The following is a 24,368-nucleotide window of genomic DNA, read 5'->3' as shown; positions in this document are numbered from 1 at the left end:
CCTGGCACAGTTTCTGCGGGGTGGAGCATGACCAAGGGATTCTCACATTGGTCTTATTTTTTTTTTATCAACAAAAAAAAGGGGGGGGGGGGGGGCCTTTAAGCCCCACAGTATATATGCATTGGTGGAATGCTTCTTCGACAAAAAATAATTTCTCACCAATTCGTGTTGGATTTGTAAGACCCATATTAGATTCCACAGAGAGACCAGCATCCTTAAAGACCCCTGCATTGTCAATGCCGCCACCTGGGGTACATCCAAGATCACTTTTCTCTACCTCTTTCCAAACCTAAGAAGAAGCAAACACATAAAGGCTTAGGATTTCCTCATTTTAGTCGAGTACAAATTTGGTAGTTGTAAGCCAATATGGCAGCCATTATATCCTTCCCATGCAGTGCCACATCATTGCCTCAGACGTGTGAATGGCAGCACTGTAGAGGTAGGTGGAGGTCTAACCTTGTCTTGAGACATCCTATTCTTGTTCAGAACAAACACGGCTTTGTCCACAGCCACCAACCCAACACTGGCTTCGGGTTCTCCTATTATTTTCATTGGAACAGAAGATCCCGGCTGAGGCTCGAGGACTCTCGAGTCTGGTGAAAAGTCAAGCTACAAGAAAGATCATATGAAGCCTATATTATAATGTCAGTTACCTTACAATAAAATATTACATGCATGTTGACTTGGTTATCTACCTCCACCTTATCCATGGCACAACCAATACCAAGATCTTTCAAGAAAGTTTGATTTTTGCAATAGGCCACCATCCTGTCTTGGAGCTATCTGGGTTCTCCTCACTTTGCCAATATCTTACCAACCATGGTGCCCAACCAAACCCAGACCATGAGGAAGAACCTACAAAAGCTATTCTTGCCTTACGTTAGTGTTCATAGACACTTTGAGAACATGGGTGGCAAGGTTTAAAAACAAGTAAATCCAAGGCCAAGGCCAAGCCTGCAAATTAAAAAGACCAAGCTCATTGGAAAAGACAATTATAGTGAAATTATAGTTGAATGAGTTGAAGAGACAAGAAGATAAGACCAAACAATGGATGGATCATAAACTTGCTGGTCAGATGCAGTAAGGGTCCTATTACACAAAGTGATTATTGGCCGTACTTGGCCAATTACTGGCTGTTCTGGCTGATAGGCAATGATCAGCTGACATGCTTGATTTCGGCTGATTGTTGTCTTTTAGCATGTTCTATAATTCCGGCATGCTACCCATTGCTCCGTGTAAAAAGATCACAGCAGCAGACTGCCGCTCTCTTTTATGGGCCACCTTGAGAATCTAAAGGTCAACTGGGCAGCCACTACCCGCTCGATATCTGTGCATGTAAATGCACAGACAGTGAGCATGGAACAAGGAGGAAGCAAGCGCTGACCTGACAGATTGCTTCGTCTAATAGGACCCTAAGACCCAGACATGAAGCAGAAAAATATGGACAACTATGAATGATATGGTCACTCATTGACTCTGTCTTCTTGAATTAGTGAAGTCCTGCCTGGTTGACCACCGTTGACCATACTGATCAATAACCTTTCACATATTTTGACTCTTAGAAGTTACTGACTGTCCACATTGAGATCTAGCTGGTGGGAAGTCTTTGGGGCACATGTTAACCAACAAAGACCCATAAAAAAATCTCCTCACCATGTGTATGCAGGAGTTTACCATGTCCACCCATATTGAATCCGACACAATCTCTTGCTCATTGCCTGGCACAGTATAATAAGCCACAATGCGAAAGGAGGGCATGTATTTCTCGGAGACCACCAGTGACATCACAGTTTGGATATGTTCAGGATCTCGTGGTTGTTGGCCTATGTCGATGACCTGACCCTTACTCAAGATCTGAAGAGAGACCAGAACATCAGCTCAATGATGTAAGCAAGTGACAACACCAAAAGTGCAAGTGCTGTAGATAGTTATACTGTGTTACCATGTACGTGATGTAGCGGAAGCTTCTTTGGACGTTTATATTCTTGGTTTTTACATAAAAGTTAATGTGCAGAGTGTCCCCGGGTTTAACTTTGTTTAATAAGGCGCTAATATGCAGATAGTTCTGTGATCCCTGCCGAGGCTGGTAAGCCTTCACTGTCAACAAAGCGGATGTCTGTCTGTGCTCAGGAACTCCTACAGCCTTTGTTCTCACCTTAAGGAGATAGAAACAATTCTGGTAACTAGAACACTGATAATAGACTATAATACTGCCCTCTATGTACAAGAATATAACTACTATAATACTGCTCCCTATATACAAGAATATAACTACTATAATACTGTTCCTATATACAGGAATATAACTACTATAATACTGCTCCTATATACAAGAATATAACTATTATAATACTGCTTCTATATACAGGAATATAACTTCTATAATACTGCTCCTATATACAGGAATATAACTACTATAATACTACCCCCTGTATACAGGAATATAACTACTATAATACTGCTCCTATATACAAGAATATAACTACTATAATACTGCTTCTATATACAGGAATATAACTACTATAATACTGCTCCTATATACAGGAATATAACTACTATAATACTGCCCCCTATATACAGGAATATAACTACTATAATACTGCTCCTATATACAAGAATATAACTACTATAATACTGCTCCTATATACAGAAATATAACTACTATAATACTGCCCCCTATATACAGGAATATAACTACTATAATACTGCTCCTATATACAAGAATATAACTACTATAATACTGCTCCTATATACAAGAACATAACTACTATAATACTGCTCCTATATACAGGAATATAACTACTATAATACTGCCTCCTATATACAAGAATATAACTATTATAATACTGCTTCTATATACAGGAATATAACTACTATAATACTGCTCTTTATATACAGGAATATAACTACTATAATACTGCCCCCTATATACAGGAATATAACTACTATAATACTGCTCCTATATACAAGAATATAACTACTATAATACTGCTCCTATATACAGGAATATAACTACTATAATACTGCTCCTATATACAGGAATATAACTACTATAATACTGCCCTCTATATACAAGAATATAACTACTATAATACTGCTCCTATATACAAAAATATGATACGTACATTACAGTGGTTGTCTATTACCATTAGGTGGCAGTCATCAGTCACTTACGTGTATTTGTATTTCTTTGATGTCTGAGTTGGGGTTTAGCACTAGTTGAGCTTCCCCTCTGTCTCCACTTTTCGCACAAGCATTTTCCAATGTACAAATCTGAACATTAGATGCTGCTGATCCATCTGGTCTCTGAAGTAAAAGCTGCAAAAAGGCAAATAAGGAATATTTTTTAGCTGGATAAAAGCCCCCAGTTATCTGTGGAAACCTTGCAGTTAGTGTTTAGTAGCCATACAGCGCCACCACAGGGGAAATGAAGCATTACACATTTCCCTTACAAATCAATGCATTGTCAATAATGCAGGACAGGACAGGTCCTCCGGAGTGAGAGACCCTCTTTGTAACCGCTCATCTCTCTTGCCAAGGTATGAAGACCCTAAACAGAAGATCCTCCAACTCAGAAAACAATGGGTTTATAAACTAGGCACCCCCTTTAAATGGCACTCTCACTTTAAAAAAGTTGTAGAGACATGTCAAAATCACTACAACAAGCTAAATATATTATCTCCCATCTCTGTACCACATGATGTGGACAGACCACCAATGTAAATCTAAGGGACTGCCTTGGTTGTGCACAAAGAAAGCGAGAAGAGAAGTGCTTAGTCACGTGCTTCTCTCCCGGCTCTTTATAGCGGATTGAGGATCTGAACATCTCGACAAAAGGTCAAGTGACATCTGCACCTTAAAATACAAAGCACTCCCTTGCGTGTTTCTTCAGAAATAAGACAGGGTTAGGGCTGGGGCTTATTTCCGGGGTAGGTTTGAACTCATTTGGTCTGGGGGTAAAAATTTGATTTTTGGCCCAAATCTACGAACTTGGGAGGCAAAACTCTGGAGTGGGACTCGTTAGCTGTCAGGGCACTTGCCCAGGATGGTTGGACGCTACAGTATGACATTACCTAGCACTGGGGGCACTGACTGTAATTAGGGCTTATTTTTGGGGTTGGGCTTATGTTTGGAGAGAAGGATGTTTGGAGAGAAGGCGTAGTGGCTTTCACTGGTTTCCACTAATGGAGATTGTCATGGTTGACCAACTCTTGGAACATCCATCATAGTGACATCATAGTCCCCATGATGCTACCATACAGAACTCCATATACTTCTGTATTAGCACTGGAGCATAGTAGCCATCATCTACCTGCAATGTGGTGGTGGTGGTGGTGGTGGTGGGGTGCTCCTAGAGTCAATCTATATGAGTAATCCTACTGAACCTAGAAAGAAGCATCGAACGTTAAGGACACCCTACATTCTTGAGAGTCCTGTGAACTGAGGGAGGAGAACATTATGGATAATCTGGCCATACACCTTAGGATAAAGTTGGTTGAACCTTCCAGTTTCCTCTGGATAAGAATAAGTATGGCGGCCTCCTAACTGTACCACCGCACCATCTTAGGGATTTCATCATACCCATTACTTTTGTTCATACACATAGGAGTTCAGGAGAGATGGCTGTCAGAGTAATAAACCTTCAGCAGACAACCACCCCATAATGTATGGCCAGTTTAAAGGCGTTATCCAGTGCTACAAAAACATGGCTACTCTTCCCCCTCTCTTGTCTTCAGATTGGGTGTGGTTTCAAACTCAGTTTCATTGAAGTAAATGGAGCTTAGTTGCAAACCACACCTGAACTGGAGACAAGAGAGGGGGTAAAGTGGCCATATTTTTGTAGCGCTGAATAACCCCTTTAAGGATCCACAGGGGGCTCACAATACACTTACATTTGCTATATAGGGTAATCCAGGCTTGAAATATTTGGAGGTTTTGGTGAAAAGTACTTTGAATGCCGTCTTTGTCACGGTGATGCCGGTCTTCTCAGCTTCCACCAAGTCACTGCCTGGAGGAAACATATCATGTTATCTATCAGTAATGTATTATGTGCAACACTTCTAAGCAGGGGAGGAGCTTGGGGCGGAGCTAGAAGTGGGTATCATGGCCCTGCCCCCTAGGTGCCAGGTGGGGGTCATCATGTCATCACACCTCGTCCCGGGTATTTCAATACAGTGATAGGACACTAAACTGAATGGAGTAACCATTATGTTCAGGCCTTCCTCTTACTACTGGGCCCCATGGCACTTGCCTCGATGGTTTCTACACACTTGAATATGTTTCTGTTGTATTTGATCTTTATTAAGATACATGAACCCCCATTACGCCCTCCATACCTGCATTGGTTAACACTGTAACAGTAACATAGAGCGAGCTTCCAAGGAGGACCTCCGGATTGGGGTATCGGCTGGTGATCATGTGACGGTACAGCTTTACTTCTGCCTTTCCACCGGTGACCTGTGAGGACAGATATACAGCTATGGTGGGACTTAACACACAAGGTCTCATATTTACGGCCAATGTTCTTGTATTGATTTGAGATTGTGAGACGTTTTCTTGTTGAGAAACTGAGAATTGTGAAGAAATTGTTGCCGACCATAGAATGATTCAAGCCTTCCAATCCATGACTATGGGTCCAGTCCCCTCTTGGCCAGTAATTGGCTGAGCGGGCTGTCACCATCAGACAAGTCCTTCTCGGAAGTGGAGGTGGGATCACTCAACTGGTGACCAGAAAATGATGTAGGAGGACACCGGGGGAGCGTGGAAAGGTCAGAATGGGCGGCTTGTTATGTTATTTCTTTCGGCAGCAAGGTTTTTGACTGTCGACCTTGCACTAACTCTATGACGAAGAACTGAAGCGTGACACTAAGCGTGATAAAACGTTGCCTATATTAGTAAATATATAGACTACGATTGTTACCAACTGTTGCACTTATATACAGTGTATATTGAATGGTATATATACAACTTATATATCTATGATACCCTCAGTGTGGGCGTCTCCCCCTACACTAGGATAATGCAGTCAGTATGGTATAGTCAGAAAGAGAGAAGTCCAGAATAGGCATCAGTAGGATTAATCTGTCATGGTCAATAATCCCACAGTCCAAGCGGTTGTTTACACTCCCCTGGTGAAGCCATAAACTGTCATGGGGGAAACATGTCGACTGATTTGGAACATCAGAATTACTAATAAAACACACTTAGGGTGCGTTCACACGTACAGAGATCTGTAGCAGATTTGAAGTTGCAGATTCAAAGCAAATCAGATCTGCTGCAGATCCTGTACTTGTAAACGCACCCTTAGGGGGAGATTTATCAAGATGGGGTACAGTAGAGCTGGCTCAGTTGCCCCTAGCAACCAATCAGATTCCACCTTTCATTCCTCACAGACTCTTTGGAAAATGAAAGGTGGAATCTGATTGGTTGCTAGGGGCAACTGAGACAGTTTCACTTTACACCAGTTTGATAAATCTCCCCCATAGTGTGGTACAAGTTCTATAAAGTTGGATTAATAAACAACCGTAGTTGGCTGATACAAACACTGTCCAAAGACCATACGCTAAGGCCAAATGCCCATGACTTTGACCTGAATTTGGATTTGCCCCTCAGCACCTTGCTCCCCTGTCTCCTGGTCCCATGGGCCCGCTCCCACCCACACCAGGACCACTTATAGAGGTAGCGACCTGGTAGTCCCTAACAGCAAAGTCCAGATGCCCATATGGAGGTTAAAAAGTGACAATTTAGGGGTTACTAGGACAATACCTTCAAGAATGGCCCAAGGTCAATCCAATTGGGTGGTAGATAGGGTCCACATTCGTTGCCCATTACATATGTTATATTATGTAATGTAAATTTGCTTAATTGATTATGTGTAATGTCTACCAAGATGACCACGGGCTGTTCGGGGTGGTGTGCCCTTGTGTTATGGCCCTCCAGCTGGTCAAGGGTGAATGGGATTACTCATGTAGACTTTGAGCCATAGGGACAATATCCTAGCCACGTGGGCCCATACTGGGTCCTTGTGTAGCCCTCCGGTCTCTTTCTCCTTTTGTAGAATGTTCTTACCGTGATTTTGGTCAGGGAATCTGGGAAACTCTTCTTCTCATTGTTAACAATGACTCCAAACATTGCGTGTCCGGACCCTTCCACCGGCTTTCCATGCAAAAACCTGACATGCAAAAACAATGAAACAAAAAACAAGCAAAAAATACAATTACAATAATAAAAACAACAACAACACAATACTTCAGAATTCCTGGGTACAATGGCTGTTGGGGCCAAGTTGGCTGGAAGTTTTGTGACTTTTTCCTTAGGTAGACGTTGATACTTTTTTGGCAAAAAAAAAAAAAAGGTGTCTGACCCCATTGTTAGAGGTTCATAAGCATCAGATCCAAGTGATTGTTTTTTTTAGGATTTTTTTTCTCTACTTGCTTTTGTTAGAAGGTAACAGTGACATCTAGAGGACAGGAGGTGATATTACACAACATTACAAACTCCAGTCACACAGCAAAGATCCACATTTCTCTGCCAAAACATCAGACAGAAGAAACAAGATGCTTGTGCCCCCATGGCCAAAAATGATCACTCCTGGTAGCTTAGTGATGCCTCTTTTTATTTTCTTACAGTGAAACAGGGATCTTGAGGTAGTGTGTCTCATTGAGGAGGGCTCCTAATTATATAAAGACCATGGACGACGCAATGCTCCATGGAGGGCAAAGTATAATAAAAAAGCTTTTCATGAGAAGGAGAAGAACGTGCTCTCTGCTGCCACCTATGGGATGGAGATGTTTTTCTTCTTGTAGAGAGGCTTGCTCTCTGCTGCCACCTGTGGGATGGAGATGTTTTCCTTCTTGTAGAGAGGCTTGTTCTCTGCTGCCACCTATAGGATAGAGCTGTTTTCCTTCTTGTAGAGAGGCTTGCTCTCTGCTGTCACCTGTGGGATGGAGCTGTGTTCCTTCCTGTAGAGAGGCTTGCTCTCTGTTGCCACCTATAGGATGGAGCTGTTTTCCTTCCTGTAGAGAGGCTTGCTCTCTGCTGCCACCTGTGGGATGGAGATGTTTTCCTTCTTGTAGAGAGGCTTGCTCTCTGCTGCCACCTATAGGATAGAGCTGTTTTCCTTCTTGTAGAGAGGCTTGCTCTCTGCTGCCACCTATAGGATAGAGTGTTTTTCCTTCTTGTAGAGAGGCTTGCTCTCTGCTGCCACCTATAGGATGGAGATGTTTTCCTTCTTGTAGAGAGGTTTGTTCTCTGCTGCCACCTATAGGATGGAGCTGTTTTCCTTCTTGTAGAGAGGCTTGTTCTCTGCTGCCACCTATAGGACAGAGCTGTTTTCCTTCTTGTAGAGAGGCTTGCTCTCTGCTGCCACCTATAGGATAGAGCTGTTTTCCTTCTTGTAGAGAGGCTTGCTCTCTGCTGTCACCTGTGGGATGGAGCTGTTTTCCTTTCTGTAGAGAGGCTTGCTCTCTGCTGCCACCTATAGGATGGAGCTGTTTTCCTTCTTGTAGAGAGGCTTGCTCTCTGCTGTCACCTGTGGGATGGAGCTGTTTTACTTCTTGTAGAGAGGCTTGCTCTCTGCTGCCACCTATGGGATGGAGCTGTTTTCCTTCTTGTAGAGAGGCTTGCTCTCTGCCGCTATCTATAGGATGTAACAGTATTTCTTCTCGTAGAGAGGCTTGCTCTCTGTTTCCATCTATAAGATGGAGAGCTAATTTTCATACATTTTCTTAGTTCTATCTTGATCACTGTGGGGCCTAGTGTAGTGTCCCCATGATAACACTGAGCTGGCAGAGCACAGGACCAGGAAGGGTTGTATTGGGGACACAGAAATCGGGGGGTGAAAGAAAAAAGTCTTACCTAGCGGTGATTTCCACAGTGAAATGATCGTCATCCACAAAGTAATAATCCTGCTGGGTCTCCAGGAAGACTTCAAAACTGGGCAGAACTGAGGAGAAAGAACACTGCGGTCACCATAACAATCGGGAGACATCGCCACCACCAGTAATTCCACACAACAAAGTTTGTCACTTTTGTGGGCGTTTTTTCTTTTAAAAGAAATATTCTGTGACTTTCTATTATACTTTGCGCTTCACGATTTTTCCAATCTCTGCTTGCTGTCAGTGAGTGGAGACATTCTAATTTACAAATGGAGTTTCAAAACAACAGATCATGCAACTAACATTTCGGAACCTTATGATGTCACATGACTTACAATCTGGAACCTTACAATGTCAAGTACCTTACACTCCGGAACCTTACAATGTCAAGAGACTAACATTCCGGAACCCTGTGATTTCACGTGACTTACATTCCGGAACCTTACAATGTAATGTACCTTACATTCTGGAACCTTACAATGCAATGTACCTTACATTCTGGAACCTTACAATGTAATGTACCTTACATTCTTAAACATTATAATGTCATGTGACTTACATTCTGTAACCTTACAATGTCATGTGACTTACATTCCGGAACCTTCCAATGTCAAGCAACTAACATTCCGGAACCTTACAATGCAATGTACCTTACATTCTGGAACCTTACAATCTCATGTGACTTACATTCTGGAACCTTACAATCTCATGTACCGTAAATTTTAGAATCTTACAATATGACAGCACAACGCAACTGTCAATCAGAGCCGGCAGCAGGAATCTCTCCCCTGTCCTGGGTTCCTGCACTGTTACATTGTAACAAAACCACCAGCTGGATGGGGTCAGGGGGCAGATTCAAAAAAATTGTTCAGGATTAAAGTTATAGTTTTACTCACCATATTCTTTGACCTCAAACTCAGACCAGAAAACGTCTTGAGGAGCCGCCTGAAACCTGGAAGCGATCTGCCACTTTCCCTCCCTGTAAAGTAAACGCGTTGCATGTAATACACAGTAAACGGATAAACCAGATAATATAATAAATATGAGGGAAGCAGCACAAGACATATAACCCGACTAGTCACATAGGGTATAATCTGGAGGCTGAGACGTAAGGTCACCTATAAAAAATAAGCTTCTTCATCTCTAAGAAAATCTCGAAAATCTGTCTAGTAGGACACCAGGATTTCCCACCTTATCTAGTGCAACCTCCTCCTGACTGGTCTCCACAAATATGGCTTCCTCTACTTATAACTTATAACAAGTGCAAGATACTATGGTCATCTAATGTTCCAACCTACGAACAAAAACAACCTATGACAGCAGCTTCTCACCCTACATTTCTTAACCATACACATCACCCCCGAATGTCCACTCTCTTGGTCTCGACTCCTTAACTTTCTCCATCACCTCCATCTATTTGTTCCAGGTTACCCAATTTCTCTGGAATTCTCGTCTTCTCAAAAAGGAGAAAACTCGAAAAACACGTCTTCACTAATCTACACAGGTTCCTCTCCAATATGATTGTCCATCAACCATAAGTCAACCCTCACCGCACCTTCTGCGACCTACGTGAGATAATAGGATCGGAGTAAGAATCACTGAAATGGTGGAGACAGCTATGATACGGACTTCAATATAATATTTGAGCAAGTCGTAAAACTGCAAAGCAAACTAGGGATGATGGATGGGGCCATGGAGGGTTCTGGTGGCCCTAACCCTATGCGAAACGTTAAGGAGTAAGGATCTGGATGATGCAGGGTTGGAAGAAATGCAGAGACTTTCCGGAACTGGGAAGGAATTGAATGGATGGACCCTTCTAGACCCGTATATAATATAAGAAAAAATAGAACAGTGCTCCATAGCACAGATCAGGGGGTATAGACAGAAGGTGAGAGAATAGTGTGGGAGACTCTCACCTGGTACGGTTGTGCAGTGGAGAGGCACAACACTCAATAATCGCATGGATAAGGATCGCTGCCACTCCCAGGTAAACCCAAACAAGATGGGTAATGTAAACCAAAAAAAACAACCTCCTCTCCAAACCAGGGTAAGTACGGGCGCAGATCTAGAGGGGGATATGAGATGGTTAAAATAATAATTTATTGTATAAAAACATTCATGGCGACACAACGCGTTTCCAAACCGAACTGGTTTCTTTTTCAAGTGTCATCTGCCTCACAATCAACTCGACCTACATATATATATACGCCTCCTTGATGACATCAGCATGTAATGATAGGTTAAACAAGAAAAAACATTTTAACCCCTAGTAACCCAAAAGGGAAAGAACGGTCTTCCAATTACATAAAAACAAATATACAACCCTATGTAGAATATATGACCATATAAATATACATATGTCAAAAACATTGATTTCTAACGGACATTCTCAATAGTTTTGTTCAAGCCATAAGGTGATAAAGTACATAATTTAAAAATCCAATACGATTCGCGATTAATAAGGTGCCTATATCTATTACAGCGTGTCTCTGGGATGTGTTCTAAAATTGTTAGAGTAAGGTGCTTGGGGTCACTGTTATGTTTTAGAAAGAAATGTTTCGAGACACTATGTAGTAGGTAGCCTTTTCGAATATTAGGCCGATGTTTATTCTTACTGAACAGTGCGTCCCACATGTTGTAGCCTACATGAGCACTCCAAAAGATAAACTACAAATTGTGTAGAACAATTGAAAAGGCCTGTAGTAGAAAAGATTTCTCCAGTACTCTGAGATGTAAAAGTAGTCCCTGGATTACGGGGTATCCAATCGCAACAGAGACACTGAAACATTTAACGGTTCCTAGTGATCTATCTCCATCTTTCTTATCTCTCACCTGTATGACGTTATTTGTATCCCTTTTGGGTATTTTGCTTGGGGCAAGGTAATTCCGTAAACTCTTAGTTCTTCGAAAAATTATATTGGGATTTTTAGGGATGCTAGATTTTAGAATAGGATCATCCCGAAGAACTGACCACTTTTTTTGTAAGTACTTCTTAATCTGCATGGCCCCACAATTATACTCGGTCGTGAAATGGAGTCCAAATTCATTATTAAATGTTTTATTTTTCTTTATATTTGTATCCCTTTTTTCCTTCATTTTTTTCAGTATATTTCCTTGTGTTGTGGACTTATTTCGGTTGTATGCATTTTTTAAAATTCTTTTAGGGTAAGCCTTCTTAATAAACCTTTCTTTCAAAATTTTTGATTGCTGTATATAGTCGCTCTCCAAACTACAATTTTTCCTTATTCTTTGATACTGACCAAAGGGGCCATTTTTCAACCATAAGGGTAGGTGACAATTATTAAAATCTAAAAAACTGTTTACATCAACACTTTGAAAATGAGTTTTTGTAGCGATATGGAATTCATCTGTTTTAAAAACCTCTAGGTCTAAAAAATCAATAGCATCAGCTCCAAAATTAAGAGTGAATTTTATGCCCCATTGGTTGCAGTTTAGATTTTCTACGAAGGATTGGGCCTCAGACTTTGATCCCACCCAGATTAAGAACAGATCGTCTATATAACGCCGATAAAAGATACATTTCTTAAAATCACTGGACTGTGCGTTCCCGCATGAATAAACATCGGTCTAATATTCGAAAAGGATACCTACTACATAGTGTCTCGAAACATTTCTTTCTAAAACATAACAGTGACCCCAAGCACCTTACTCTAACAATTTTAGAACACATCCCAGAGACACGCTGTAATAGATATAGGCACCTTATTAATCGCGAATCGTATTGGATTTTTAAATTATGTACTTTATCACCTTATGGCTTGAACAAAACTATTGAGAATGTCTGTTAGAAATCAATGTTTTTGACATATGTATCTTTATATGTTCATATATTCTACATAGGGTTGTATATTTGTTTTTATGTAATTGGAAGACCGTTCTTTCCCTTTTGGGTTACTAGGGGTTAAAATGTTTTTTCTTGTTTAACCTATCATTACATGCTGATGTCATCAAGGAGGCGTATATATATGTAGTTTGAGTTGATTGTGAGGCAGATGACACTTGAAAAAGAAACCAGTTCGGTTTGGAAACGCGTTGTGTCGCCATGAATGTTTTTATACAATAAATTATTATTTTAACAGTCTCATATCCCCCTTTTGGATCTGCGCCCGTACTTACCGTGGTTTGGAGAGGAGGTCGTTTTTTCGTATATAATATATACTCACGTAGCAATCTCTGGAAGGGTGTAGCTCTTTTGGACTATGACAATCTTATCAGTGGAAGAGTACTGGTTTTTCATCACCACTATGCCATCAGGATTCTGAAAAGTCAAAAAGTTACGTGAGCTCCAAAATAATAGTCGGCATCCACCTCTATCCTATCCTGTACGGTGTGTGATACAAATGTAGGAGCACTTACAGGGGAACCACCTATAGGTGGCGCTAACGGGACCACCCTCTACTACTACTGGAGAAGAGATATTTCTTCCCACAAAGAATTGCCTGTACCACCTGGTCCTCCACAGGAGCATAGCTAAAGATTCACAGGCCGCAGCGTAAACGCTTGGCCTCCCCATGTAGTGACTTATAGATGTGTTATCTCCAAAATATACAGTATATAGGCCAATAGGCAGGGACATAGCTAGGATTCACGGGGCCCCGTAGCAAAAAACTGTAAGGGCCCCTCTCCCCACAACACAAAGCACTGTCCATATATATATATATATATATATATATACATACAGAGAGAGAGAGGGGGAGGGACCATCGCTCTTACCTTCTTCCCCGGGGACCCCCCTGCTGCAAGGGCCCCTTAGCAGCTGCTTACCCTGCCATTATGGTAGCTACGCCACTGACAATAGGTTATAGCCACATATAGTGCCCCGGCACATGGGGAGGAGAGGGTTAACACTCTCATAGTTCTTCTCTGTTCCTGTCAGTGCAGCCTTTTGTTTTATGACTTCTCTTTTGACCTCTAACCTGTGTGACTCCTCTGCTCCTGTCAGTTCTGCTGCACAGACCTCCATATACTGCCAAGCACTGACGCTAAGTTTTAGCAGGTGGACATAAGCCGGTAAAATTAACATCAGGGTTTATGGGTCTGATCTCATCTGCGTCTCTTGCTGTAAATTACTGCTGTAACTTTTGCCACTGTCCACAAGGAGATACAATGGGGGAGATTTATCAAACATGGTGTAAAGTGAAACTGGCTCAGTCGCCCCTAGCAACCAATCAGATTCCACCTTTCATTTTCCAAAGAGTCTGTGAGGAATGAAAGGTGGAATCTGATTGGTTGCTAGGGGCGACTGAGCCAGTTTCACTTTACACCATGTTTGATAAATCTCCCTAAATGTCTTCTAAGAACTCTTCTTCCAAGAAATGGAGAAGCCTTGACCTCCATGGCACCTCGTCCTGTTGGGGCTTGGGACATGGTGGGCCCTCATTTTTCATGGCCACCAGGTTATATTATGGCTGAGAAGGTAGTAGAATAAAAAAACAATCCTCCATTTTGTTTTTTTTTAACTTCCAGTCAATAAACTGGTTAAATGGGATGCTGCTTCTTGTGTTGACACGTTCAGGTTCATGGGAGCAAAGCTCAGGGCTGTAGTGTACAAACAGGACCTGCTCTACGGGCGGCACACCGTGTATCGCCTTTTATCGGACAGGTACGATTATATTTTTTATGGATTATGGAGTCTTTGTGATGTCTGAAGAATTTTTGCACAGAACAAATACTGTCCTTGAGAGAATGAAGCCCCCAGCACACCGGTGGTGAAGCAGTGGGGGTCCCTACGTTACACAGCATGCAGCAGCTTGAGTACCTGGGATTTAGGACACCGAGGCTGCTGTACTCAGCACGGTATCCCAGTGCCTACAGGGTATCACCATCACTCTTATTCTGTGCTTCAGGCCTACAAACTATCAGGGATCGGGACAGCCGGGACCTTTCCTACTTTTAGAACAGGCCTTGCGGTGCTTAGAGGAAGAGTATTACTTTTTTTTAATTTTACGTTATTTTATATGTGTTTGTGGGGGCGGCCATCTACTGTGGGTTTGTAAGGGTCCAATTAGATGAAGTGATTTTTGCCGATAAACAATTGCAAATAAAATATCAAGATAAACGAGATTGTTTATCGTTAACTTGAAATCGTTCCCAATATTACTACGGTGGGTTACCGCTGAGAGCTATCAACTCTGTGTAAGGGGGCTATCTACAATGTAGGGGCTACAAAGGTCTCTATCTACTGTGAGTGTGCACGGGGGGGGTCACAAAGATGGCTACCGATTGTGGGGGTGACACTGGAGCTCTAATTTCACCCTTGGAGACATTAGGGGGGAGATTTATCAAACATGGTGTAAAGTGAAACTGGCTCAGTTGCCCCTAGCAACCAGATTCCACCTTTCATTTTCCAAAGAGTCTTTGAGGAATGAAAGGTGGAATCTGACTGGTTGCTAGGGGCGACTGAGCCAGTTTCACTTTACACCCTGTTGGATAAATCTGCCCCTAGATGTTCATGCCATGTAGATGGACAGGTAGCTCATCCCGATACCATTCCTGCCCCAGATGGTAGGGAAAAGAAGATGGCGGCCAGCAGTGCTTGAGACAGTAGACTTGGGTCCCCCCTCTTTCCCAGATAAAATGTTTCTGAGAGTCCATCTATACAGGACGTCCCATCCACTTGTGATTGTATTATAAACAGTTTTATGGGATCAAATAGGAACCAGATCCTGGTGGTCAAGTCATGGGCTCCAAGTCATCTCCAGATTGAATAGTCTTCTGCTTAACGAAAGCCTGGGGGAATCCTCTGGAGCACAGACTTCTGGGTAAGTATTGATATTTTTTATCCTTTATGGTAATGAACAACCTTGCCCTTACTGGGTGTAGATCAGAGGGCCGGTTTCCATAGACTGCCCAGGATCAGCGTGGGGAATGCACTTTCGTTATTCGGTGGATCGCCGTCCTCCTTCCAGCTCTTATCTCATGTTGACCTAATAGATTATGTGTAAATGGCCGCCCTCTGTTTGCTCCCCGATAAGAGCCGTCTTGTCTGTCATTTCCCATCAGTCCCTGTTTGCTCTCCTTAGTGGAGGCTTCACCTGTTACCACATACTTTGTTTTTCTTGTTTTTGCTTTTTATGTTCCTTACGCTTTGGTGAACAATTCTCGGGATTTACAGCGGTGATTACTATGCGTCCAAGAACAAACAGAGTGAATGGTGACCTGTCTTCACCCCCCCCCCCCTCCATTGCCTCAATCTAGAAGCAAATGCCAATGTACTATCCATAGTTACTGACCTCCAACACTCCATGGCTGAAGGGGAAGACCTTAATAACATTGGGACACCAAATAGTCGCTTTCTTTCAAACACCCCCCACCCCGCCTCAATTTCATATAGTTGTGGACCTTCATTTACCAAAAATGACTCCTTATCCCAGAAAACCAGCTCTAAAGTGTTGGCCACTAGGTGTCTCCTTTTTCTGCAATCTCCTGTTCACTGTTTATCGTGAAGGAAAATCTGTCTCTGGAAACAGCCTCAACCAGACAGATTACAGAAAGTGGGGGAGGGGCTTAGCTAGTGCTATGTGCAGGAGAGAGAGAGAGCCAGGGCTGATGTTTTACACTGTTTCTCAAAGGTATATCAAGGCTTCCCTCTGATTTTGACCACACATAAAGCTCAGGGTAGCTTCTCCTTGCTAGAAGGGCTAAGGGCAAATAGAGTGGGGATACATAGTAGCAATCTATCAATGCAGGAAATAGATCTTACTGTAAACTCCACGTCCACCGTCCGTGTGTCGGGTTCTAGGGCGAGCCCGGTGATGAAGAGACGAAACAGAACTAAGGAAGACAAGAAGGAATAACTGTATAAATCTCCTAAGAATGTGAAGAAGAAGCATAGTAAATGCTGCAACCTATCCTGAGCCGCCCCTCACCTGTGCTCCCCGGGGTGTAGATGGGCTTATCCGTCTGGAGGAAGATGTATCCGGTTTGGAATGACAGAAGCACAACTTTATTGAGATTACACTTGTCTGACTTCACCGTCACCGAGACGTACTGCTTCTTCTTAGGATCCCTCAGGAAACGGTCTGCAGGAATCTGAGATGTAGAAAGACTCCATTACTATTATAGTAGTTATATTCCTGTATATAGGGGCAGTATTATAGTAGTTATATTCCTGTATATAGGGGCAGTTTTATAGTAGTTATATTCTTGTATATAGGAGCAGTATTATAGTATTTATATTCCTGTATATAGGAGCAGTATTATAGTAGTTATATTCCTGTATTTAGGGGCAGTATTATAGTAGTTATATTCTTGTATATAGGGAGCAGTATTATAGTAGTTATATTCTTGTATATAGGAGCAGTATTATAGTAGTTATATTCTTGTATATAGGAGCAGTATTATAGTAGTTGTATTCTTGTATATAGGAAGCAGTATTATAGTAGTTATATCCCTGTATATAGGGGGCAGTATTATAGTAGTTATGTTCTTGTATATAGGAGCAGTATTATAGTAGTTGTATTCTTGTATATAGGAGCAGTATCATAGTAGTTATATTCTTGTATATAGGGAGCAGTATTATAGTAGTTATATTCCTGTATATAGGAGCAGTATTATAGTAGTTATATTCCTGTATTTAGGGGCAGTATTATAGTAGTTATATTCTTGTATATAGGGAGCAGTATTATAGTAGTTATATTCTTGTATATAGGAGCAGTATTATAGTAGTTATATTCTTGTATATAGGAGCAGTATTATAGTAGTTGTATTCTTGTATATAGGAAGCAGTATTATAGTAGTTATATCCCTGTATATAGGGGGCAGTATTATAGTAGTTATATTCTTGTATATAGGAGCAGTATTATAGTAGTTATATTCTTGTATATAGGAGCAGTATTATAGTAGTTATATTCTTGTATATAGGGGCAGTATTATAGTAGTTATAGTCTTGTAAACAGGAGCAGTATTATAGTAGTTATATTCCTGTATATAGGGGCAGTATTATAGTAGTTATATTCTTGTATATAGGAGCAGTATTATAGTAGTTATATTCAGCATTGATATATCCAGGTATAATCATTTCCTCTATCACAATGTTACAGTATATGCCTCTACAGGTTTCTACAACCTATTGATCTTCTCACCTTTATTTTCACTTTCTCTATGAAGCCATTGGTACTGTTCAGGAACACGGCCGTCTTGGCTACATCCATTATCTTCTGAGGAAACTCTTGGATTACGATATCAGCTTTGAAGGGATCATTTTGCAGCTGAGCATCTAAAACAATGGTCTCCTCCACCTCCACGTGTAGGATGTTGGGCATGATGAGGACACATCTATGGGGGGAGAGAGGCCATCACTGGAAGCCTGGGGCTAAGATGAGGCGACCACAATACTCGTACATAGAACACTACAACCCCCAACATTACCTGATAACTAGATATGGCCATACTACAATTCTACTATACTCAATTCATAGAACATTACAACTCCCAACATGAACTGAATGCAGGACATGACATTATGCACTCCTATTATACTCTGTACATAGATGACACCTCACATATATATAATACATGTATAATCCCATTATAAACTACACATACAGCACTACAACCCCCAACATGACCTGACCACTAGACATGACCATAACACACAAGTAGTACACTCTATGCACAGAGCACTACAACCCCCATCATGAGTGTAATCTGCTCCATACTCACGGTGGTTGTGCCCAGGTCCCGGTCAGGTAGATGAGGAGCGTTAGTCCCAGGACTACTCTCCCCATGGTGTCGGCAGGACTCTGTGCAGTCCTTCGCTCTCAGGCTTTATGGGGATTAGCATCGCAGCAAACAGTCCCATTAATCAGTAACCGGGAGCGGAGCCAAAACCTGGAGGAAAGTCCAAAATTGTGCAACCACTAACTAAACACCCCGCCAGGTCCAGCACTCACTGGTACTGCTACAGGGGCACCTGCTAAAGTATGTGCCCCCCTCCTGACTTCTTCATGGTTCACAATCAACCAATCTGGTGGTCACTGTAACCAGGCTGCCATAGTGACCCTGCGGTGGGATCACTGAGCACTACTGTACGGGATCATCTTATTACCTTTCTCTGCCCCAGACCACCAGGGATCATCTTATTACCTTTCTCTGCCCCAGACCACCAGGGATCATCTTATCACCGCCTTCTCTGCCCCAGACCACCAGGGATCATCTTATTACCTTTTTCTGCCCCAGATCACCAGGGATCATCTTATTACCTTTCTCTGCCCCAGACCACCAGGGATCATCTTATTACATTTCTCTGCCCCAGACCACCAGGGATCATCTTATTACCTCCTTCTATGCCCCAGACCACCTGGGTTCATCTTATTACCTCCTTCTCTGCCCCAGACCACCAGGGATCATCTTATTACCTTTCTCTGCCCCCAGACCACCAGGGATCATCTTATCTCCGCCTTCTCTGCCCCAGACCACCAGGGATCATCTTATTACCGCCTTCTCTGCCCCAGACCACCAGGGATCATCTTATCACCGCCTTCTCTGCCCCAGACCACCAGGGATCATCTTATCACCGCCTTCTCTGCCCCCAGACCACCAGGGATCATGTTATCACCGCCTTCTCTGCTCCAGACCACCAGGGATCATCTTATTACCGCCTTCCCTGCCCCAGACCACCGGATATCATCTTATTACCTTTCTCTGCCCCAGGCCACCAAGGATCATCTTATCACCGCCTTCTCTGCTCCAGACCACCAGGGATCATCTTATTACCGCCTTCCCTGCCCCAGACCACCGGATATCATCTTATTACCTTTCTCTGCCCCAGGCCACCAAGGATCATCTTATTACCTCCTTCTCTCCCCCAGACCACCAGAGATCATCTTATTACCTCCTTCTCTGCCCCAGACCACCGGATATCATCTTATTACCTTCCTCTGCCCCAGACCACCAGGGATCATCTTATCACCGCTTTCTCTGCCCTAGACCACCAGGGATCATCTTATCACCGCCTTCTCTGTCCCAGACCACGAGGGATCATCTTATTACCTCCTTCTCTCCCCCAGACCACCAGGGATCATCTTATTACCACCTTCCCTGCCCCAGACCACCAGATATCATCTTATTACCTCCTTCTCTGCCCCAGACCACCGGATATCATCTTATTACCTTTCTCTGCCCCAGACCACCAGGGATCATCTTATCACCGCTTTCTCTGCCCCAGACCACCAGGGATCATCTAATCACTGCCTTCTCTGCCCCAGACCACCAGGGATCATCTCATCTTATGCTTTTTTCTGCTTTGAGACAACCTAGCTGTATCTATAAACCACCCTAGACCTTCCCTAATGTTACCATAAACCCTTTGACCACACTAGGCCACCAGGGACATTACTCGTTGCTGCAGGGCAATTGGTACTATATAGCTGTCTACTCAAGATATAACTAAAAACGTAATATAGTTACCCTGCTCTGATTCAGCACTGTCTCCCCCTGCTGGCTATCACCTCAAATAGCAAAACTTACCTGTAATTGATTTTTCCAAATTAAACGTGAATTATTGTACACAAATTGTTCATTGACACAACCTAAAGCAGGTACCTAATGCTGAACCATAGTATAGTACTGTCAGGAGCTCCTATATACTATTATAAGAGCTTCCATATACTATTATAGCCACTGGTACAATTACCTACTTATGTCTGATACAAACATACTGCATACTACACTGCTGCCACCAGGTGGCGCTGTACTCCAGTATAATCTCTTAGGATTCTATTTGGATTATACAGTACAGTGGTACCTTGGTTTAAGAGTAACTTGGTTTAAGAGCGTTTTGCAAGAAGAGCTCACAGATTTTCAAAATTGTGACTTGGTTTAAGAGCATTGCTTTGGTTTAAGAGCTCCTGGTATTGGGTGGGAGCGTGAGTGGGGGAGGGGCATGGCCTGCATAGTGGGGTCTGCAGCACAGTACTCTGACCCAGGAAGTCTCTCTCACCTTCCAATTTATAGCAGATCCACTTCAGGCTGGGGCTTGCATCAGGGGACAGGACTGTGGGGGGTAATCTCTTTATACCTTTAACCCCTCTCTCCCCGGACAGAGAGTGCTGCTATACTGTGTCCACATCTGCCCTGCTCATTCCTTCATGCTCCCTGCAGTCTCTCTCAGTCCTTGTGTTTCCCATCCTCTCCATTCCTGCTATAATGTGCTTGCACTCACACTCAGCTATACACACTGCTGCTATAATGTGCTTGCACTCACACTCAGCTATACACACTGCTGCTATAATGTGCTTGCACTCACACTCAGCTATACACACTGCTGCTATAATGATTATAAAATGATTTTTGGGGTGTGGAACCAATTGTATACATTTCAATGATTTCTTATGGGAAAATTTGCTTTGGTATAAGAGTGGATTTGGATTACAAGCACGGTCCCGGAACGAATTATGCTCGTAATCCAAGGCACCACTGTATATGTTTGAAATTGATTCTAGCACCAAAAGCCCAGGGGGGGGCAGTTTTCACCTACGGCAGCTACAATCGGCCCCAGTCCCTGAACGGATATGTCAGTATGTAATTTTTCCTATGGATCTGTGCTCCTCCACATGTTGCCATTAGTTCTATTACAAAGGATTCTAGCACCACCTTGTGGTAGCAGTGAGGATAGCATATGGGGGAAATTTATCAAATATGGTATAAAGCAGGGGTCCCCAAACTACGGCCCACGGGCCACATGCGGCCCCCTGAGGCCATTTATCCGGCCCCCGCCTCTCCCCCGGACACTGCAGCATGGCACCATCCCCCGCCCCCCACAGCATCTCCCAACCAACAAATGGCCCAACCCCGGCCCCCTCCCAACAGAGACAGATGAGTATGATGCTCTGCTTAGAGACAGTGTCATCCTCCACTGCTACTGCTGTGTTGGTGACATGTATGTATATGTATGTATCTGTGTGTGTGTGTGTGTGTTAGTGCGCATGTGTGGCTGTGGTAGAACTACAGCTCCCAGCATGCTCCTGTGTGGCTTTAGTATAAATTGAGCTCAAAGCATGCTCCTGTGTAGCTGTGGTACAACTTCAACTCCCAGCATGATCCTGTGTGTCTGTAGTAGAACTACAGCTCCCATCATGCTTCTGTGTGGCTGTGGTAGAACTACAACTCCACCATCCTAAGCCACCCCCAATGCTCCTCTCCTGGACCAGAGACAGATGAGCAGTATGAGCCTCCAGTCCACCTCCTCCTCATGGGCAGAGACAGTGTCATCCTCCAGCTGCAACAGCTTCCCGCGGACCAGATATAACAGCAATATATAGTCCGACCCTCCACCGGTCTGAGAGATAGTGAACTGGCCCCCCGTGTAAAAAGTTTGGGGACCCCTGGTATAAAGTGAAACTGGCCCAGTTGCCCCTAGCAACCAATCAAATTCCACCTTTTTTCAAAGAGTCTGTAAGGAATGAAAGGTGGAATCTGATTGGTTGCTAGGGGCAAATGAGCCAGTCTCACTTTACACCATGTTTGATAAATCTCCCTCATAGTCTTTGTATGGAACATAGTGATAGGATATCAGCTATTTGTTATCCCATTGGTTCATTAGTTGTGTATGTTATTTAAAGGGACAGTACACAGGTCTTGGTGATCGTTATGGGTGAGTGTTTCCCTGTGCTTAATTGTATATTCTCTTATGACCTGTATGTACTCTTTCCCATTATAGTCTGTGATGCATAGTCAGCTCTGCTACATCATCATTGCCTGTTACCAGACTACTCTGCCCCGACCACCTCTCCTTTACCTCTCTGCTATATATCACCATCACTAGACCTTGCATTGTCTGATTACCATCCTGACCTCTGGAACTGAACAACATACCCAGCTCTGCTATACCACCATAGTGATCCCTTACTATGTGAGTTATTAACATTTCATGGGTAATACATGTGACCGTTACATCTATTACTGTATCTCCCCATCCATTGATGTTATCCAAAGATTAACCACAGGAATCAGAGGCATCAAGGTCCTAGGGACAGCTTGTAATATATACAAGGGTAGGGTGTAGTATTGTGACTGTATATATGTTGTATATATTGCATTTGGCATGTTCCACCTTGTTTGAATTTAGTCCTATGTGTAAAGATTAGCCCTGTAGTTTTACCTGCTGCCACTAGATGTCACTGTAATAGAACACACACAGTTAGACTGTGGCAAGGGCACCCTGAACTGAGCGGACAGACAAGAACTGGGCCGTAGGCATGGAGCAATTCTCTAATAGGGACCTTACAAAGGGACAGGCTGAGATAGAGCTGGAGATGAAGAGATTGGAGGGTCAGCTCATCCCCTGTTAGATTATAATAAGAACACAATAAGCTGCTCCCCTCTACCCCTGAGGAAGCCACAGTGAGTGGTGAAACATGTGAGACCTTACACGTACGCTTAAATTGCATGGATGGCATTGTACATTTATATTAGAAATGACGGGAGTGGTGGGATTCTGGTGCCCTAAAAGGCTGTAAGAATGACCTGGAAGTAGTGTATAGAGGTCCTGGGACAGTAGGTGTACAGTAAGTATAATAGTAAGGAGTGCTAGAAGAGTCAGCCCTCTGTGATCAGTTCTCAATGGTCAGTTTCCCTTTCAGCCACTAGAGGTCACCATTCAGGTGCAAAACAAGCTGTGACTACTCATCAGTGCTGAAACATTTACTCGCTATTCTGATCTAGCAGAGCTGGGTTTGGATTTCTCTGCTTGTCTGTTATTGCAGCTTCACTGCAGTAAGGCTTATCACTGCCGCCAGCTAGTGCAGCATACTCACAGGTTTTACATGTTTTCCCACCTGTGAGATACAGGATCTATTAAAAAAAAATCTAAAATTCTGAAAAAAATTATAAATAATTAATTTACATTTTATTATATGAAACAAGTATTTGATCCCCAACCAACCAACCAGCAAGAATTCCAGTTCTGACAGACCTGTTAGTTTCTTTATAAGAAGCCCCCTGTCTGACCTCTTGTATTATTGCACCTGTTTGACCTTGTTACCTGTATAAAAAAAACCCTGTCAACTCAATCAATCACATTTCAACCTTTCCAACATAACCTAGACCAGGGGTACTCAACAGCTTTTAGTGAAGGTCCACTTACCGGGGTCTATAGTCAGGTGAAGGTCCGAGCTGAACATCGTTTCACAAACGTTCAACTATTTACATACAGAATTGCTGCTTATTAGCGGGAAAACTGGCATTTTTTTCTCTCTCACCAGCCCTTTGATATAAGGTACAAAGGGGGTGACTGCCCTGGTAGTATATAGCCCCCCCTGTTGCTCCCCCAGTAGTGTATAGCCCCCCTGTGCGCTCTCCCCCAGTAGTGTTTAGTCCCCTTTTGCTCCCCCAGTAGTATATAGCCCCCCCCTGTGCACTCTCCCCCTGTAGTATATAGCCTCCTGTGAGCTCCCCCAGTAGTATATAGCCCCCGTGCACTCCCCCTGTAGTATATAGCCCCCTGTGATCTCCCCCCAGTAGTATATAGCC

The 24,368-nt window shown here is 43.0% G+C and overlaps 2 protein-coding genes across 2 annotated transcripts in view; one reads left to right on the top strand and one right to left on the bottom strand.

Moving 5' to 3' along the window:
• LOC138769648 (complement C3-like) overlaps window positions 1-18,666 on the bottom strand; it is a 37,426-nt gene extending 18,760 nt beyond the window's left edge. Inside the window, exons 1-15 of the mRNA XM_069948255.1 lie at window positions 18,561-18,666; window positions 17,981-18,173; window positions 16,766-16,928; window positions 16,600-16,670; window positions 13,061-13,155; window positions 9,773-9,855; window positions 8,857-8,944; window positions 7,069-7,171; window positions 5,337-5,457; window positions 4,893-5,008; window positions 3,175-3,318; window positions 1,943-2,155; window positions 1,654-1,854; window positions 457-609; window positions 160-289 (exon numbers count right to left, since the gene is read on the bottom strand). Of these exons, the coding sequence (XP_069804356.1) occupies window positions 160-289; window positions 457-609; window positions 1,654-1,854; window positions 1,943-2,155; window positions 3,175-3,318; window positions 4,893-5,008; window positions 5,337-5,457; window positions 7,069-7,171; window positions 8,857-8,944; window positions 9,773-9,855; window positions 13,061-13,155; window positions 16,600-16,670; window positions 16,766-16,928; window positions 17,981-18,173; window positions 18,561-18,625 (1,939 nt within the window). The 5' untranslated portion in view covers window positions 18,626-18,666. The remainder of the gene's footprint in view (window positions 1-159; window positions 290-456; window positions 610-1,653; window positions 1,855-1,942; window positions 2,156-3,174; window positions 3,319-4,892; window positions 5,009-5,336; window positions 5,458-7,068; window positions 7,172-8,856; window positions 8,945-9,772; window positions 9,856-13,060; window positions 13,156-16,599; window positions 16,671-16,765; window positions 16,929-17,980; window positions 18,174-18,560) is intronic.
• Window positions 15,619-24,368, top strand: part of TNFSF14 (TNF superfamily member 14) — a 33,197-nt gene continuing 24,447 nt past the window's right edge. The window contains exon 1 of the mRNA XM_069948294.1: window positions 15,619-15,658. The gene's annotated coding sequence lies outside the window, so the exon portion shown is untranslated. The remainder of the gene's footprint in view (window positions 15,659-24,368) is intronic.

Source organism: Dendropsophus ebraccatus, chromosome 1, assembly GCF_027789765.1.
Source record: "Dendropsophus ebraccatus isolate aDenEbr1 chromosome 1, aDenEbr1.pat, whole genome shotgun sequence".
Lineage (NCBI taxonomy): Eukaryota > Metazoa > Chordata > Amphibia > Anura > Hylidae > Dendropsophus > Dendropsophus ebraccatus.
Note: the sequence above shows the minus strand (reverse complement) of the source record. Positions and strands in the feature narration are given on the sequence as shown.